Source organism: Oncorhynchus masou, chromosome 10, assembly GCF_036934945.1.
Source record: "Oncorhynchus masou masou isolate Uvic2021 chromosome 10, UVic_Omas_1.1, whole genome shotgun sequence".
Lineage (NCBI taxonomy): Eukaryota > Metazoa > Chordata > Actinopteri > Salmoniformes > Salmonidae > Oncorhynchus > Oncorhynchus masou.
The window spans coordinates 31,100,870-31,117,213 of NC_088221.1; the positions used below are offsets into that span (position 1 = coordinate 31,100,870).

A 16,344-nucleotide genomic window follows, 5' to 3' on the forward strand; every position below is an offset into this window, starting at 1 on the left:
ATAGATTGTTTTGTGAAATTAACCAGTGATCTACCATGGATAAGCAGCTAGTAAACTATATAATATTGGAAAATACACGTTTCCCATGGGCTGCCCACACGCACCTCACATCCCTATACCAGTTGTAGGTATCCATTCGCAGAAATCTTAGAAAGGCAACAGGAAAAGAGTATTTGCTCATTTTATAATTTTCTAAATGTGTTGATGGTGGGAAATTTTGATGCTCTCTGATACAAGACAATTGAGATGATTTGCAAATATGTAATTATGTTACACAGAGTTATTTTGTTAGTAAAACAGTGTCTGCGCAAATGCGCATCGGGAATCGTCGCGAGGGGGCGGTAAAGTTTTTTTCTACAGTAAAAAGACATTTGGATGTCTCCGGTAAGTTCAAAGTTCTCTCAACTCGGAAGTTTCTTCGAGTAGCTACATTTTTTGTGCAGAAAACTACAGTTAATTGACGCTTTGTGGACATATTCTAATTTTAACACATACAAACAACAAGAAATACATATATTTAGCAGCTGGCGAAGCAGGTTGGTGTATTTACATCATTAACTGTCAATGATTTCAGTGGGGGTTTTTTCAGTATAAAAGTGCTGCGGCCGCATTGGTTACCATTGGCCGGCTAACAGTTAGCTGGCTAACATAGCAGCTAACGTCGTTACCTATGTGAAACCATTCGGTCATAGCAGCTAGTCCGCTAGCTAGATATATTCTGTTTTTAATTGTATTGCTTAGGTACATATCGGATATTTAGATGATGTTAGTTTGCTAGTAAAAATTCACAGTGATGTCCTTTATAGTGACTCGATAAAAGATGTCAAGAAGCAAGATGGCTAAGTTGACGTTACTGATTCATTAGAAAAAATATAGTAGCTAGCTTGTAGATAACAAGACATCCATTCATTGGCAATTTATGCTACATGAATTATAGCTAGCTGACCGGCCGGCTGTCCAACCAGATTTACAGCAATAGTACTGTATGAAAGACAGTACATCTACACATTTTTCGACACTGATCCCATTGACTCTCCCACCCCCTCTTACACTCTCCCACCCCCCTCTTACACTCTCCCCTCCCTCTGTAGTCAGGTCATGATGACCACCCTCGTCCATGACACCACTGAGGCCGTGTGTCTGTGTCAGGAGTACAACCTGTTCCTGAAACCCATCGCCAAGATGACGGTGAGTGACACATACAGTGTCACATACACCATATGGCTGGAAACACGACATTGAATTCTACATTGGGTGTAGGCATGAGCGTTTGACTCAGAAAAGTTAACTCTCACAACCTCTACAAGCCAGGATGTTGAATAAAATGTAGTAGATTCATATAATCTAAAGCTGAGGAAAAAATATAAAATGCATGCACACTTGCCGAGCTCATGCACGTGATTACATGGTTCTGTGCATGCTTCAGGTGATAGGAATCTGAATGCACTACCAGCGCTTTGAAAAGTTGATGTAATTATACTTTCTTGTGGATATATTGTCTCACCTTCCTACCGCCAAAAGGAACAACCACACAAACAACCAGTAACGTACACAAAAATATTAATTAATTAATTCAACATTCTGGCTTGTAGAGGTTGTAAGGAAACATTCCTGATTCAGATGCTCATTTCTGACCTGACGTACAATTCAATGTAATTCAACATAGTGTTTCCAGGCAAATACACCTGTACCTGAAGTAATGAGCATCTCCAACGCAATGCATTTGACATCCAGATGAGCATGTATTACAGTAAAATGTATTCTATGATTTCTCTTCCAGTTGAGTGTAGCACTGCCCCAGCTGAAGTTGCCTGGGAAGAGCATCTCTAACTGGGAGGTGATGGAGAGGGTGAAGGCCATGGTGGCTCCTGAACAGTTCTCTGCCCTCAGGTTGTCATGTGCACTGTCCATAGGAACATATTCATACTGTTATAGCCATAGGTCATGTGTATTTTTTTTTATAGCTGAGCTACAAGCAATCTAATAACTCTACAATAACAGTAAAACCATGATAATATGGCCAATGGATTGCCTGGTATCAGTATTTTCTGGTATGGATAGATGTATTGAATGAAGCTGTAATCATCAAGCAATATGTCTCACCGCTGTCTCTCCCCAGGATCTCTAAGAGCACCATGGACTTTATCCGATTTGAGGGCGAGGTGGAGAACAGAGGGGTGGTGAAGATCCTACTGGCCAAACTGGATGGCAAGAGCATCAAACTCAGCGGCTTCACTGACATACTCAAGGTAACGGAACTGTTATGTAGGGGTCAAAATGTGTCAGGTAAAGTGTTAACAAAAAATCTGTATTGTTGATGATAGAGTACCTTCCCCAATTTCTTGTAAAACATTTTTTAAATTCTCCTAATCAACCGGACTGATAAATTAACGGGGAATAATACATCATGTAGCTATAACTGCTGATAATTTTCCCCTGGTTTGTGGGGTGTCTAGGTGCGTGCCGTGGAGAATAAGATGGACTTCCCAACACGTTATGACTGGGACTCGTTCTTCCGTGACGCCAAGGACATGAACGATACGGTTCCAGGGGAGAGGCCAGACACCATCCGCCTGGAGGGCCTGCCCTGCCGCTGGTTTACCCTGCCTGACGGTCCCCCTGATCGGCCCTCCGAGATGGCCCTGCAGACCATCTTCCAGGTAGGAAAGAACTCATTATATTCACTACCAGCCAAAAGTTTGACACACCTACTCATTTAAGGGGTTTTCTTTATTTTTTTTACTATTTTCTACAATGTAGAATAATAGTGAAGACATCACAACTATGAAATAACACATATGGAATCATCATATTTTATATTTGAGATTGTTCAAAGTAGCCACCCTTTGCCTTGATGACAGATTTGCACACACTTTGCATTCTCTCACCCAGCTTCATGAGGTAGTCACTTGGAATGCATTTCAATTAACAGGTGTGCCTTGTTAATTGGTGGAATTTATTTCCTTAATGCGTTTGAGCCAACAATCAGTTGTGTTGTGACGAGGTAGGGGTGGTATACAGAAAATAGCCCTATTTAGTAAAAGACCAAGCCCATTTTATTGCAAGAACAGATCAAATAAGTCCATTACTGTAAGACATGAAGGTCAGTCAATCTGGAAAATTTCAAGAACTTTGAAAGTTTCTTCAAGTGCAGTCGCAAAAACAATCAAGCCCTATGATGAAACTGGCTGTCATGAGGATCGCCACAGGAAAGGAAGACCCGGAGTTACCTCTGCTGCAGAGGATAAGTTCATTAGAGTTAACTGCAGCTCAGAAATTGCAGCCTAAATAAATGCTTCATTGTGTTCTAGTAACAGACACATCTCAACATCAACTGTTCAGAGGAGACTGCGTGAATCAGGCCTTCATTGTCGAATTGCTGCAAAGAACACACTACTGAAGGACACCAATAAGAAGAGACTTGCTTGGGGCAAGAAACAACAGCAATGGACATTAGACCGGTGGAAATCTGTACTTTACTCTGATGAGTCTAAATTTGAGATTTTTTGTTCCAAACGCTGTGTCTTTCAGGGATGCAAACTAGTCACCTTTCGGTGAAATTCGGCCTTTTGAATCCAAAATAGGTGATCTACGTGATTCGTGTAGATCCGATGAGAAAAGTTTTTTTGGGGAGGGGAGCAATACTGGGTGTATCCAAGGCTCATCCAATTGTTTACCTACTAGAATGCAGCGCAGCACGTGACTGAAGAAAGAAGAGACAACCAATTTACTAGTTACAGCATCAGTGCTCTGGAAAGACAGCTTAGCAGTTACAGCAGCGCGTCCCCTGAACGATAACGAAGAGGTGACGTTAGACGAGAAGCCTGACCACGGAGACGGGGGTGAGAAGGTGACGAAGCGTACTTCATGAGCTGTAACCGAAAAACTACTGGCATTTGGAAAGTTTGAGTTGAGGGAGAAAGTGTGGTGGAACAAGTATTAGCATTGTTAAGTATCTTGTTAACTGGTTGAATTCTTCGTTAGCTAGCCAGAGAAATGTTGAGCAACATTAGTCAACTTATCTGATCAAATTATTGAGTTTATGGTGTTAAAATTAGCTTGCTAATAAAGGCAGACAGCTAATGTTAGCTAACATAACAACATCAGATGAGCTAACATTAGTAACCTAACCAATTCGCTATAGTATTGACTGGTATATGACTCCTTGCCGTTCCTCAAGTTATAACGCATTTGTTGCTTACTGGACCCTGGCAATCTGTGTGAAATGTTCACTAGCTAACGAACTAACAACTATCTGTTAACTAATGTTTTCCATCTACAGTATGTGGTTAATTTTTAGCATGAGAGAATTGGGTGTAACAAGTGGATTCAGGGATCAAGTCTAGCTGGAGCTGGGCCTGGTTTAAGCTGGATGCCACTATAGAGGTGAAAGGAACACCACACACTCCTGCTTTCTCACTTTCGCTGGCACATTGTAGAACAGATGCCCACAGGCAGAAAGTGTACCATGTAATAATGTTTAGTGTAACCCAAATATATTGTTTTTGTTGTGTTGAATTTGACAGTAACACGTGTGTATTTTTGCACACATGTAGCCTTGTGCACTTGATCGATATCTATAGTGGCCACTATAATAGAGCAAAAATAGAATGCCTGTTTGTTTCATTTTATTTCTACTTTAAGATGTCTTTTTCCCAAGTGCAGTATTTATGTGTGTGTGGTCACAAGCATTCTATTATAAAGGCTGTCATGTCTAATTGCAATATTAGTGTATTGTTTCTCAAGACTTGAGTTTCATTTGCAGTAAAGTCTAGGCAACAGTTAACATTAGATTGCTTTCTTTACATTTTTTAGCTGGGAGTTATGTTCACATTAACCACTTTTTTTTATATATTTTTAAACAGACTGATAATGTAGATCATATTCTTTGTTTAATTTAATCTGCATTTCCCCCTAGCAGTGATTTTATTTTATTTTCTTATGATTATTTTTTTATGCATGTTTCAGTGCAGCAAAAAAACTGTCACCTTTTTGGGCCCTCACCAGTTTGCATCCCTGGTCTTTTGTGAGACGCAGAGTAGGTGAATGGGTGATCTCCGCATGTGTGGTTCCCACGTGAAGCATGGAGGAGGAGGTGTGATTGTGTGGTGGTGCTTTGCTGTTGACACTGTGATTTTTATTTTGAATTCAAGGCACACTTAACCAGTATGGCTACCACAGCATTCTGCAGTGATATTCCATCTCATCTGGTTTGCGCCTTGTGGGACTATCATTTGTTTTTCAACAGGACAATTACCCAACACACCCCCAGGCTGTGTATGGGCTATTTGACCAAGAAGGAGAGTGATGGAGTGCTGCATCAGATGACCTGGCCTCCACAATCACATGACCTCAACTCAATTGAGATTGTTTGGGATGAGTTGGACTGCAGAGTGAGGGAAAAGCGACCAAGAAGTGCTCAGCAAATTTGGGAACTCCTTCAAGACTTGAAAAGCATTGAGAGAGCTGGTTGAGAGAATGCCAAGAGTGTGCAAATCTGTAGTCAAGGCAACGGGTGGCTACTTTGAAGAATTTTAAATGTTTGTTTAACACTTTTTAGGTTATTACATGATTCCATATGTGTTATTTCATAGTTTTGATGTCTTCACTATTGTTCTACAATGTAGAAAATAGCAAAATAAAGAAAAATCCTTGAATGAGTAGTTGTGTCCAAACTTTTGACCGGTACTGTACCTAACAATCACTCAATCCGTCATTGATCAATCAATTACCCGAATACACACATCCTAATTCGGGCCGGGACGATACCAGTATCGCAATATTCTTCCCATAGCTAAAATGAAAACACAAGCAGACTTAACTTGTGGTCCTTTAAAAACCTGCTGTATGTAAAATATTGTGTTCTATAGCTTGGTATATACATAAATGTGACTCTGGATGACAACATGATGTCTGTTTCCAACATAAGATGTGAAATCCACTTTGTTTTGTTTCCTTGCCACGATACTAATGAGTATCACAATACTTGTATTGTCCCAGCCCTACACCTAACCTTATCACTCCTCCCAGGGCTTTGGTCAGGTGCGTCATGTAGACATCCCCATGTTGGACCCGTACAGAGAGGAGACTCTTGATAAGAACTTCAACACCTTCACCTTTGGCGGCCATCTTAACTTTGAGGCGTACGTCCAGTACCAGGAGTACGATGGCTTCGCCAAGGCCATGGACACACTGAGAGGCATGAAGCTCATGTACAAAGGAGAGGATGGCAAGGCTGTGGCCTGCAACATCAAGGTACTGAACTACACACACTACAGACACACACATATATGTATATATATATATATATGTGTATATATATGTATGTATGTATATACACATATATATATATATATATATATATGCATATATATATATGCATATATATATGCATATATATATACATATATATATATGCATATATATATACATATATATATATATGCATATGCATATATATATGCATATGCATATATATATATGCATATGCATATACATATACACATATATATACGCATATACATATATATATACATATATATATACGCATATACATATATATACACATATATACATATATACACATATATATATATATGCATATACATAAATATATATACATATACACATATATACGCATATACATATATACACATATACATATATATATATATATATATATAGATATAGATATAGATATAGATATATATATATATATATATATATATATATATATATATATATATAAGAGGGATGAACCACATATAGAAGGGAGAGGAGGGTATCCACACTGTTAGATTTGGGTGAGGGTTGAGGGGATTGTCCTGCTGTGTTAGCACTAGAATCGCCATAGGCCAACGACCACTGATGTTTGATTTTGTAAAATAACCCCCCCCCCCTGACTTTTCCTTAAAGTTTGTATTTTACATTGCTCATTGGTCAGAATTTTGAAATCACAAACAGTGTTTCAAGCCTTTTTTCTCTGTTTTCTTCACACCTATTCCCTTTTTAACCAGCTAAGACAACGCGCTGTAGGATGTTGGTACCCAGCCAGGGGCTAATGTGTCTCTCGCTCCTCACTGAATGACAAATGAATGAATGGCCAATAATTTTGCACATTACTTCCCAATTTAATTTTAATTAGGCCTAATTGAATTAAGGAGGGTGAAGAGGTTGATTCAATTAAAAAATATAATTTTTAATTTTACCTTTATTTAACCAGGCAAGTCAGTTAAGAACAAATTCTTATTTTCAATGACTGCCTAGGAACAGTGGGTTAACTGCCTGTTCAGGGGCAGAACGACAGATTTGTACCTTGTCAGCTCGGGGGTTTGAACTTGCAACCTTCCAGTTACTAGTCCAACGCTCTAACCACTAGGCTACCCTGTGTAATGATTATTGTTTATGAGCCTATTTACCAACGTCGGCACTCATTTTTACAGCTAATCATTTGACCACACCCCTTGCAGGTTGATATCATTGTCTTTTACTTTTTACTTTGAAATAATAATCTGTTACATGACTGTTTCATTTACAATAACTATTACTAATAGAATGTATTGTAAGGGAAGTGAAACTATGCTATGTGTTGCAGTAGGCCTTTAGAATAATGCTAAACATATCCTTGACTCAATCCGAGTTAATGAGCGAGGGGATACAAACGATGTCAGTCAGCCTGCGCAGCCGGGCCATTTGAAACTATACCCAAACTACACCTAAACTATACCCAAACTAATTTCACACATAATAAGAGTTGGCCTAAAGACTATTAAATTGACAATAGTTTGATAAGTGACAATATTATCAGTTGTCAAATTGTACATGAGAGATGGGTGTCTTGGATTTCTATACATTATCAGTTGCTGTGACACTTACACTACCAGTCAAAAGTTTTAGAACACCTACTCATTCAAAGGTTTTTCATTATTTCTACATTGTAGAATAATAGTGAAGACATCAAAACTATGAAAAAACACATGGAATCATGTAGTAACTAGGGATGCACAATATATCGGTGAACATATCGGAATCGGACGATATTAGCTAACATCTGTATCAGCCCGATGTCTAGTTTAACGCCGACGTGAAAACCCGATGTCAAAGCTGACGTGCATACCTATATAACGTAGGTACATGACGTAATGACGCCACAAAAAATGTTGCGCTACACGTGCAACACAGCATTCCTAACCTAGCCCACAATGTCTGCTGTGTGGATCGAGCAGTCAACAAGTCGAGCAGTGATTTGAAAGAGTAAGGAAATTTCAGCGAGACAACTCAAAGGCGAAATTCATTAATGCCTTTGATAATGGAATTCATTGCCCTTGACAATCAACCATTCTCTGTCGTGGGTGATATTGGCTTTCGCGACTAGTCGAGCACCGGTACACACTAACGTTACCAAGTGCGCTATTGTTCAGATTTTGCCCTACCGGAGTTACACAGTAATTACGTCACTGTTATTAGCTTCACGACATGCGTATGGAACGCCGTTTGGGTCTTTGCATGTCAAAGATACACGTCAAAAAGCACTATTTTCTGCATTAAATAAGCGTTTAATTTGACACATCAAATAACACAGTTCTATTATAGAATGTTGTGTGTTCTGCATTTGTATGTGCAAGCCAAGCTGCCACCACTATCAAAGCTGTGCAAACAAGCAAACACCGGCCATGAACAATGTGTTTTACAGTACCGCATTGGTAATAAAGCACTATTTGTTCCACCTCAAATTTTGTTCCACCTCTAGCTAGCTTTAGCTTGGTACCTAGATCGCACCAATACAACCAGCCTGAAAACAATGACCAGTAGAAACTGAAGTCATTTTCACTATTCTTTGCAATGATTTAGGAATCCTTGTAAGTATTAGCTAGGTAGCCACTTGTTGTTCGCCTATTGAAATTGATCTTAAAATAAATAGCTAGCCAGCTACTTAACCCTGTTGCCCAAAGTTAACGTTATAAGCATCCAGCTAGCTTCTTCTGGCGAGTGAGGCTCGACCGGACCTGGTTATGTGTTGTGAAGCTTGCCACAATAAGGATTAGGCCCAATAGTGGAATTTGCAGTTTGCCTTCAAAATAAAAGTACCTCTTTGAAAGTGATGCAGATGGTTACAATTGGTGGAATCATGCCATATTTAGACCAGATAATGTGATACAAGGTTGGAATGTGAACCAATGAAATGGGGTATCAGTCTACTCGGTGACACCCACAGAACACGCAAATATTAGCGTTGTAGCTCTTATCGCGGGACTGTGACTGAGTGAAATCACCTCCCCAGTCAGCCTATCGTGTGTATTGACATTTATATTGCACTGTACAATCTTACCTAAGGATTGTGGATCAATGAAATGGGGTGACAGTCTACTCAATACCCAATATTTTTTGCCAATGTCCTTCTCAGAGTTATCAGACTCCAAAACATCCACGCAGTATTGTTTTTTTCTCAGGAATAGTGTTCAATACACACAGGTTGACAATAATTGTGGCTCATTTCAGTTGTTTCAGAGTCCCGCAATAAGAGCTAAGACGCTAATGTTCTCCGGGTGTCACTGATTTGACTGATACCCCATGTCATTGATCCACAATCCATAGGTAAGGCTGTACAGTGAAATAAGTATGCCCCCAATGCAATTCTAAAGTATAATACATCGGGTGTGATTTCAACAAATTGTCTTGTTGATTTTATATAACATTCCAACCTTGTTTAGCATGATCTATTTAATTATGGCATAATTCTACTATTTGTATTAATTTGCATTACTGTCAATGACGTACTTTTATTTTGAGGGCTAACTGCAAAGTCCACTATTGTGGCTAGCATCACATAGATGGTCCGACCACCATTAATCAAATAACTGTCTTATAAATTAGGGTTATTTTAGATGACGACACCTAGCTATATAGTTAGCTAGCTAACTATAGCTACTGAAACAGATGTCGTGTTGCTATGTTTTTGGAGAAGAACATTGTTTGCATCAATTTTTTTATGACCAGCACTGTAGGTGCGCGAGACAACTTTACCTGCATCATAGCATACATATCGATGAATCGTTGTGACATATAAAATACAAGTGAGTGTAATCAATGTGTAATAACTACGTCAAAAATGTATGAATGCGTTAAATTATAATGTGACGTGCAGCCATATTCAGGTCCTGATTGGTCAACAAGCTTATTTGACACGTCAAATATCACTATTTGACGTATCTTTTTTGACATGCAAAGACCCAAACAGCATTCCATAGAAATCCTGGTTGAGAATGAAATGACAGAACAACGAAACAGCACAGCAAGTAAGTGAAAGAAATAGGTTTTGATTGTTTTACTGGTAATGGGGACATACGTAAATGCCAACAAATAACTTTTTGGTGTGTGTGTGTGCAACCTTTTATTTAACTAGGCAAGTCAGTTAAAGAACATTCTTATTTGCGATGACGGCCTACCCCAGCCAAACCTGGATGACGCTGGGCCAGTTGTGCTCCGCCCTATGGGATTCCCAATCACGGCCAGATGTGATACAGCCTGGATTCGAACCAGCGACTATAGTGACGCCTCTTGCACTGAGATGCAGTGCCTTAGACCTCTGCGTCCGTGTGTGTGTGTTAACTATTTAACTGTACTAGAATGCTTAAAAGGCCTCTAAACATTTTGAATATCGGTTATCGGTATCGTTTGTTTCAGCATGGAAAATATTGGATATCGGTATTGGCCAAAAATGTGTTAAACAAATCAAAATATTTTATATTTGAGATTCTTCAACTTGCCATCATTTGCCTTGATGACAGTTTTGCACACTCTTGGCATTCTTTCAACCAGGTAGTCACTTGGAATGTATTTCATTTAACAGGTGTGCCTTGTTAATTTGTGGAATTTATTTCCTTAATGCTTTTGAGCCAGTCAGTTGTTGTGACAAGGTAGGGGTGGTATACAGAAGATGGCCGTATTTGGTAAAATACACTTTTTTTCCTATTGTGTTATTGACTGATTGTTTATTCCATGTGTAACTCTGTGTTGTTGTTTGTGTCGCACTGCTTTGCTTTATCTTGGCCAGGTTGCAGTTGTAAATGAGAACTTATTCTTAACTAGCCTACCTGGTTAAATAAAGGTGAAATAAAATTTAAAAAACTTAACGACCAAGTCCATATTATGGCAAGAACAGCTCAAATAAGCAAAGAGAAACAGTCCATCAATACTTTAAGACATGAAGGTCAGTCAATACGGAACATTTCAAGAACTGAAAGTTTCTTCAAGTGCAGTCGCAAAAACCATCAAGCGCTACGATAAAACTGGCTCTCATGAGGACCACCACAGGAAAGGAAGACCCAGAGTTACCCCTGCTCTAGAGGATAAGTTCATTACAGAGTTCAAGTAACACATCTCAACATCAACTGTTCAGCGCAGACTGCGTGAATCTGACCTTCATTGTCGAATTGCTGCAAAGAAACACCAAAGACACCAACAATAAGAAGAGACGTACTTGGGCCAAGAAACACAAGCAATGGACATTAGACCAGTGGATATGTGTCCTTTGGTCTGGAGTCCAAATTGGAGATTTTTGGTTCCAACTGCCGTGGCTTTGTAAGATGCGGTGTTGGTGAACGGATGCTCTCCGCATGTGAATTTCCCACCGTAGAGCTTGGAGGAGGAGATGTTATGGTGTGGGGGTGCTTTGCTGGTGACGCTGTCTGTGATTTATTTAGAATTCAAGGCACACTTTACCAACACGGCTTACACAGTATTCAGCAGCGACACACCATCTCATCTGGTTTGCGCTTAGTGGGACTATCATTTGTTTTTCAACACGACAATGACCCAACACACCTCCAGGCTGTTTTAAGGGCTATTTGACCAAGGAGAGTGATGGAGTGCTGCATCAGATGATCTGGCCTCCACAATCCCCCGACTTCAACCAAATTGAGATGGTTTGGGATGAGTTGGACTGCAGAGTGAAGGAAAAGCAGCCAACAAATGCTCCTTCAAGACTTGGAAAAGCATTCCAGGTGAAGCTGGTTGAGAGAATGCCAAGAGTGTGCAAAGCTTCCATCAAGGCAAAGAGTGACTATTTGAAGAATCTTAAATATAAAATATATTTAGATTTGTTTAATACTTTTTTGGTTACTACATGATTCCACGTGTTATTTCATAGTTTTGATGTCTTCACTATTATTCTACAATGTAGAAAATAGTAAAAAATTAAGAAACACCCTTGAATGAGTAGGTGCTCTCAAACTTTTGACCGGTAATGTACCTTTGTCAAATAACTCAAAATTCAAGTGGTGCAGCTCTATTTCTAAATATCACTTTTTCCAAGAATATCCACGCTGTCCATGCGTTCAGCACATGACCACTCACATAGCAGCATTGCTCAAACTACTAAGAAAATACTAGTAACATAATACACTTAAAATATGCTATTCTGTTTTTTAAAATACATGTTTTTATTTTCACAATCTTTTTTAAGACCTGCCAAAATGAAATTATAGTGGATTTCTTTGTGATGGATTTAACTCTTGAACTTGTGGTTTTTAGTTTTAGCCTAGAGTAACAAACTAATGCTATTAGGTTCTTTTGAAGTAATTGTTTTTTAGTATACTATACTAAGACCTCCATAAACACAACCAAATTCTTCTTCTTCTGATAGCATATATGAAAAGTATCTATTAGACTGTTAGAATGTTGATGCACCATAGGCTGGAAGGGGGGGGTCCATCGAGGCCAAGTGTATGCTAATGGATGTTAGTCGGTAGAGAAGGGCTTGTGTAGGACAGCAGGTTTAAGGTCTTTCGGTGAAGTGAAAGTCAGGTCCATTATAATTCCAAGGATCACTGGACCAAACCGGGAGGCCTGGTCCCTAATCCAGAACTAAACTGTTCTTCCTTAATGAAGAGAGCGATGGAGGGGCCAAGGGAGAAATTAGGAGAGAGGGCTGTCTAAACCACGTGGGTCACAGCTTCTCAGCCCAAAATAAGAGCAGGAGGGGATGAGGAGAGAGGGTGGAAGGAGGAGAGTGGCAGGGGGTTAGCACGTCCTGTCTGTCAGGTGACCTTTGACATGAATAAACACCCACGAGTCACTAGTGCACGCTGCAGTCCTACTCCAACTCACTCAGCTAACTGTCTGTCTGTCAGGTGACCTTTGACACCAGTAAACACCTGAGTGACGTGGCTCTGAAGAGACGGCAGCAGGAACGACTGAGAATACTGGAGTTGGAGAGACAGAGGGAGGAGTTGAAACGCAAGGAGAAGGAGGAAGAGGAGAGACACAAGGAGGAGGAGAGGTGTGCAGAGAAAAGAGATGAGGTCATATGCCTGGCCTGAACATTGTCCCCTGTCTTTGCCGCTTTAGTGGTCTGTAGTTCTGAGGGGACTGGATAGGTGTAAGGAACATGGTGATTGCTCCACCTCGTCTTCCAATGAGTGTAAGCGTCCACTACATTGCTGTCACCCCATCCAGTCCTTCAGATCTGCAAACCAAAGGTGGTAGGAACTAAGCTACTAGGGCCTGTATTGGTAGACAGTAGCAGAGCTATGTATTAGACTAGTGAATGAACCATGCTTCTGCTGTGGTTGTAGGAAACAGAAGGAGGCAGAGGAGGAGGAAAAGGAACGGAGGAGGGAGGAGAGGATACGGAAACGAGAGCAGAAGCTGAGGGACCGGGAGGAGAGGAGGAACCTAAAGAAGGTGAAGAGGAGACAGGAGGAAGAGCAGAAGAAGTTGCAGATGAAGATTGCGACAGAGGAGAGAAGGCTGTTGTTGGCTCAGAGGAACCTGGAGTCTATACGCCTTATCGCTGAACTACTGGGCAGGACCAAGGTACACACAGACACACACACTTTTTGCATGGTGTCATTTAATGCACCAGTACTTACACCTATACCAATGCACATTTAATACAGACACATGCTGATAGGACCTACATTACAATCTGTGTCTTTCTCCTTCTCTCCCTTCCCTAGGCTCTGAAACAGCAACAGCAGGAGAAGGAGAGAGTGGAGAGAGAGGAGCGAGAGAAAGAGGAGTTAGCCAGGCAGAAGGAGGAGTTAGCCCGGCTGGAGCAGCTTGAGGCCTGCAGGCGGGAGCAGGAGGCAGAGTTGAGACGTGTGGAGTTAGAGAAAGGGCGTGCCTTGGATCTGCAGCGCAGAGAGAGGGAGCTGAGGGAGAGACTGGTTGGTAACCTGCTGAAGAAGGCTGGAGGAGAGGGAGAAAACCAGACCTCCACCCAACCATCAGGCCTGACCATGCACAAGGGAGACAGCTCCGACCTGAGTAAGACAGGAAGGGCCCTGGGGGTGAACGGGGTGAGACCGAGGGGAGAGGAGAGACCCAGAGCTATGGTACGATCACACGTCACTGAGAAACAGATAGGAGAGAGGGAGGAGAGGCGAGGAGGCATAGAGGAGAGGAGAGGTAATGAATGGAGAAGCAGAGAGGCGAGGGAGAAACCTAGAGAAAGGGAGAGGAGTCGGTCCTATAGCCAGTGTAGGAGGAGGTACAGCCGGAGACGAAGAAGCTCTAGCAGAAAAAGGAGTGATAGTCAGAGGAGGAGGAGAAGTCATAGTTCTAAGAGGAGAAGCGATAGCAGACGGAGGATAAGTCGCATTTCTAAGAGGAGAAGCGATAGCAGACGGAGGAGTGGTAGTCGTAGCCACAGGAGAGACAGTCACCATGGACGGGGCTGCAGCAGCAGGAGCACCAGCCATGATTGGAGCAGAAGCTCTAGTGAGAGGAGCCACAGCAGAGGCAGGAGGGGCCATAGACATAGTAGACATAAAGACAGCAGGAGCAGATCTAGTAGCAGCAGCTCTAGGAGTAGAGAGAGGAGCAGGGAGAAGGACAGGAGTACAGAGAGGAGTAGAGACTCCAGGAAGCGTAGTAGGAGTCATTCTCGTTCTAGACGACACTAAACGCAGCCAGAGGAGACAGAAGAGGACCCTATGCCTGGGTCTATTTTAAGTGATGCATGGTCAGGCGTTCTAGTATGCTACGGTCTCTGGGCCATATCAGCTTCTTACACACACACACACATACACACACCTCTTTCTCTCTCGTGCTCTCTCTCTTCCCCCCAATGCTCTTTGTTCATCTCTAGTTGGTTTATTTACTGAATTTAAAAAAATGCTGTACTGCTATTATGTTCTGTTTGACACATGTACTGTAGATTGATCACGTGGTGAGTGTGTCTCCTGTGTAGAAAGACAGTTGAAAAAATACTTGATCTTTTTCGGGTCACAGTGAATGGCCTGGTTTGTGTTTCAGAAGAACAGCTTTAGTTGGATTCTGGGAATTGTAGTTAAGTATTAATGCTTCAGCAGGATGCAGGGATCTGTAGTTCTATGGGAAAATGTCAGTCTAGTACAGTAAATAGACAGCTGTAGTTTAAGTCAAGCTTTTTACCCTAGGATAAAGTAGGGGGGGGGGGATGTTAAACAACTGACTGACGTTGGTTCAATTACTTGAATTCTATTTAGATTCTGCCGTTTTTCTAGAGAGAAATCGAATCACTCACGAGAGAAATCAAAGCCAAAGACTTACAGGCTAAAGATGACCAGATGTCATGTTTCTGAGTTCCACGTTTGACCACCAGACGAGACTGTAGTTTTAGTTCTAGCCTGGTTAAATGATAATGTTACTATGGCTTCTCCTCCCTCGGAACTAGAAGCACAAGCATTTCGCTCCACTCGCAATAACATCTACTAACCATGTGTATATGACCAATAGAATTTGATTTGATAATGTCACTATAACATAAAGTGGTTCATAAATATAAAGTGTGTGATTTAAAGTTCAGTGTCAGCCCTGTTCTGGTGACTCGGTGTTTAACAGCATCCACCCCAGACGGAAGCCTAGTTTCACCATGTTCATTATTTTATTGGTGTCCCTGCTAAAGTTCTGTGGATAAGAACATTTTAAGTTGCCTTATTGATGAAAGTATGTAAAACAGAGCAGAGTGGTGTCAGTGGGTAATGTTGTATATAGGTTGTATAAAGGTCAGGGTGTCAGGAGGCTCATCAGTCTGTACTGTATATTCTCATGTTTCTCTGCTCTGATGGGCGGCAGCATGTCTTCAACACACTTGTCATTTTATTTGTTGTAATAAAGAAACTACAAAAAAGTAGTGATTTATTTCAGATGTATATTCTGTCTGAATGCGTGGGTAGCCTACTAACCTAATACCTACTCGGGATGGACATCAAAGCTCGATCTTTAACCAGAGATGAAAAAATGTATATATTCTACATTGTTTAAACCATTTGGTGGAATGTGCTTTGTGGCTGCCCGAACGGGCAAGTTAAATATTGTCTTGGAGACGATGTTAATTTGCTTTGACTCTAGTGTTGTATT

The 16,344-nt window shown here is 40.9% G+C and overlaps 1 protein-coding gene across 2 annotated transcripts; it reads left to right on the forward strand.

Moving 5' to 3' along the window:
• The first annotated feature begins 406 nt into the window (after positions 1-406).
• akap17a (A kinase (PRKA) anchor protein 17A) lies at positions 407-16,344 on the forward strand. Of its 2 annotated transcripts, none has more exons than XM_064976583.1 (9): positions 407-536; positions 1,092-1,188; positions 1,781-1,890; positions 2,120-2,249; positions 2,457-2,660; positions 6,031-6,255; positions 13,131-13,279; positions 13,575-13,815; positions 13,959-16,344. In XM_064976583.1, the coding sequence occupies exons 2-9, from the start codon at positions 1,099-1,101 to the stop codon at positions 14,904-14,906; spliced, it is 2,097 nt and encodes a 698-aa protein (XP_064832655.1). In that variant the 5' UTR covers positions 407-536; positions 1,092-1,098; the 3' UTR covers positions 14,907-16,344. The 2 variants fall into 2 exon arrangements, with proteins under 2 accessions (XP_064832655.1, XP_064832656.1); XM_064976584.1 differs by having other exon boundaries at positions 1,096-1,188.

Bases quoted from the DNA above. Each gene is read 5' to 3' on its own strand.
- akap17a (XM_064976583.1), top strand. From the start codon at position 1,099: ATGATGACCACCCTCGTCCATGACACCACTGAGGCCGTGTGTCTGTGT. The intron at 2,250-2,456 runs GTAACGGAACTG...TGGGGTGTCTAG, and splicing joins GCTTCACTGACATACTCAAG to GTGCGTGCCGTGGAGAATAA. The intron at 13,816-13,958 runs GTACACACAGAC...TCCCTTCCCTAG, and splicing joins AACTACTGGGCAGGACCAAG to GCTCTGAAACAGCAACAGCA.